The sequence below is a fragment of the Sinocyclocheilus grahami genome, unplaced genomic scaffold, assembly GCF_001515645.1.
Source record: "Sinocyclocheilus grahami isolate Dianchi unplaced genomic scaffold, SAMN03320097.WGS_v1.1 scaffold40.1, whole genome shotgun sequence".
NCBI lineage: Eukaryota > Metazoa > Chordata > Actinopteri > Cypriniformes > Cyprinidae > Sinocyclocheilus > Sinocyclocheilus grahami.
The window spans coordinates 2,045,838-2,047,901 of NW_015505219.1; the positions used below are offsets into that span (position 1 = coordinate 2,045,838).

Sequence of the window (2,064 nt, forward strand, 5' to 3'; positions counted from 1 at the left end):
TATATATATATATATATATATATATAAAACCATAAATGCTTTCCACAAAAATATTAAACGGCACAACCGGTTTCAACACTGATATAAAATAAGAAATGTTTCTTGAGCTGCAAATCATGATTTATTAAGGACCGTGTAACACTGAAGACTGGATCAGTAGCTGCTTAAAATTCAGCTTTGTCATCACATAAATTACATTTTCAAATATATTAAAATAGAAAACAGTTATTTTAAATTGTAATAATATTTAACAATATGATTAATTTGACTGTATTTTTGATCAAATAAATGCAGCCTAGGGGATCATAAGAGACTCCTTTCAAATGCATTTAAAAAAATCTTACTGACTCCAAACTTTGAAATGTTTGTGTTTATATATATATATATATATATATAAAAGAAAAGTTAACAAAAGTTACAGACATGTATTTTGAAAAGTTTTTTTTAATTCTCCATAATGTGGTGGACATTTTGTGGTTTAATTAAAATCCAACTAGTTGAGATGTAGGCTCTTTTATATATCAAACAGTGAAGACAGAATTAATTCTGCATGAGCTTTTCATGCTTTGAGTGGGTCAAGTGCTGTAGCCTTGCAGTCATGTATTTTTTTTTCATATGAGTGTGTTTATGTGTGCAGTGGTTGGTCTTCAGGTGTGGCAATTCTCCAGGTCCATTAAACGAGATTCCCACAGTCGAGGAGAGCAGAGTTCAGGTGGCGTGTGGCATCCCCGCTAGTCTGTCTCTCTCTCTTCTCTCCTCCCCGTCCTCACCTTCATCCATTCCTCTGTTCTCCCATCACTATTCCTGCACTCAGCCTCACTACCCCCGTGGACTGGTGAGTAATGCTCTCTCTTTTTGCCCACTCCTGCTGTTAGGTCCTCTCATAAACTCTTTTATGATTCACTTATTTTCCTCTTTTCCCTTCACCTGCCCAGACCTCTCTTTTTTCTTTTCATTTTTTCATTTTCTCACCCTCCAGGTGTTTCTCTTTCTTTCTGTTTCACCCCTACACCTACACCAGACCTTCGTCTCTCTCTGTCTCTCTTTGCGCTGCTCTCATTTGCCATGCAATTATGTGTGATGTGCAGGGTGAAGTGTTATGGCAGTTTCCATAGTAACCGCATGCATGGGGCCCTCAGTGTGTGTGTGTGTGTGTGTGTGTGTGTGTTAGGGTTGTGTGAGGGCTTTTCCTCTCCTGACATGTCTTTGATCAATGCCAAACCCTCACAATCTGTATTCCATCTGTAATATACTAAAACCAGTGGCGGTTCTAGACCACAGTAACTGGGGGGGTGGGGGGGGGGGGGTGGGGTCGTGTTTCATTTATCTGACAAATGATTTTATATTGTAATGTAGTGTCAGTGGTGTCGTGCTTGTCATGTGCCACAATAGCACTGTATAACTGATATAGGCTTATGTTTTATTTATTTTTTCTTTTATTCAAAATATTCCCAAACGTGTTAACTATATCATGAAATATCTAAATTCTCAAATATGTGTAAGTAAATGCATTTTGCACCTTTATAGATTATGTTAGTTGATCTATAATGGGCGATGAGCAAAGTAGCCTAATAGTGTAATCTATTAACTATGCAAAAAACCCTCTTTTTACTTAAGCACCAGATATGGGTGTCATGCCATACAATATTTTTAATACAACTGACTTTGTATTTAATGTGAATTTAATAAAAACATTGTAAGTTACAAATTATAACACTTTTATTGTACAGAAAGAGAGCAAAGAACATTTACATCAGGGGTGCCCAACCCTGCTCCTGGCAATCGACTGTGCTGCAAAGTTCAGCTCCAACCCTAATCAAACACACCTGAAGCAACTAATTAGGGTCTTCAGGATCACTTAAAAATTAAAGGCAGGTGTCTTTGATTAGAGTTGGAGCTAAACTTTGCAGGACAGTCGATCGCCAGGAGCAGGGTTTGGCACCCTTGATTTACATGATCAAAAACAATATCACTGACTTCAGTCTAGTCAGAGTTCAAGCACTCTCATAAACTCCCATCAAAATCACTGAAGCGGTTTACACTATGAAATGAATATCTTACTTA

At 37.3% G+C, this 2,064-nt stretch overlaps 1 protein-coding gene across 1 annotated transcript in view; it reads left to right on the top strand.

Moving 5' to 3' along the window:
* Window positions 1-2,064, top strand: part of LOC107582135 (nuclear pore membrane glycoprotein 210-like) — a gene marked incomplete at its 5' end in the record, with an annotated part of 59,305 nt that overhangs the window by 43,311 nt on the left and 13,930 nt on the right. The window contains one exon of the mRNA XM_016267866.1: window positions 638-835. Within this exon, the coding sequence (XP_016123352.1) occupies window positions 638-835 (198 nt within the window). The remainder of the gene's footprint in view (window positions 1-637; window positions 836-2,064) is intronic.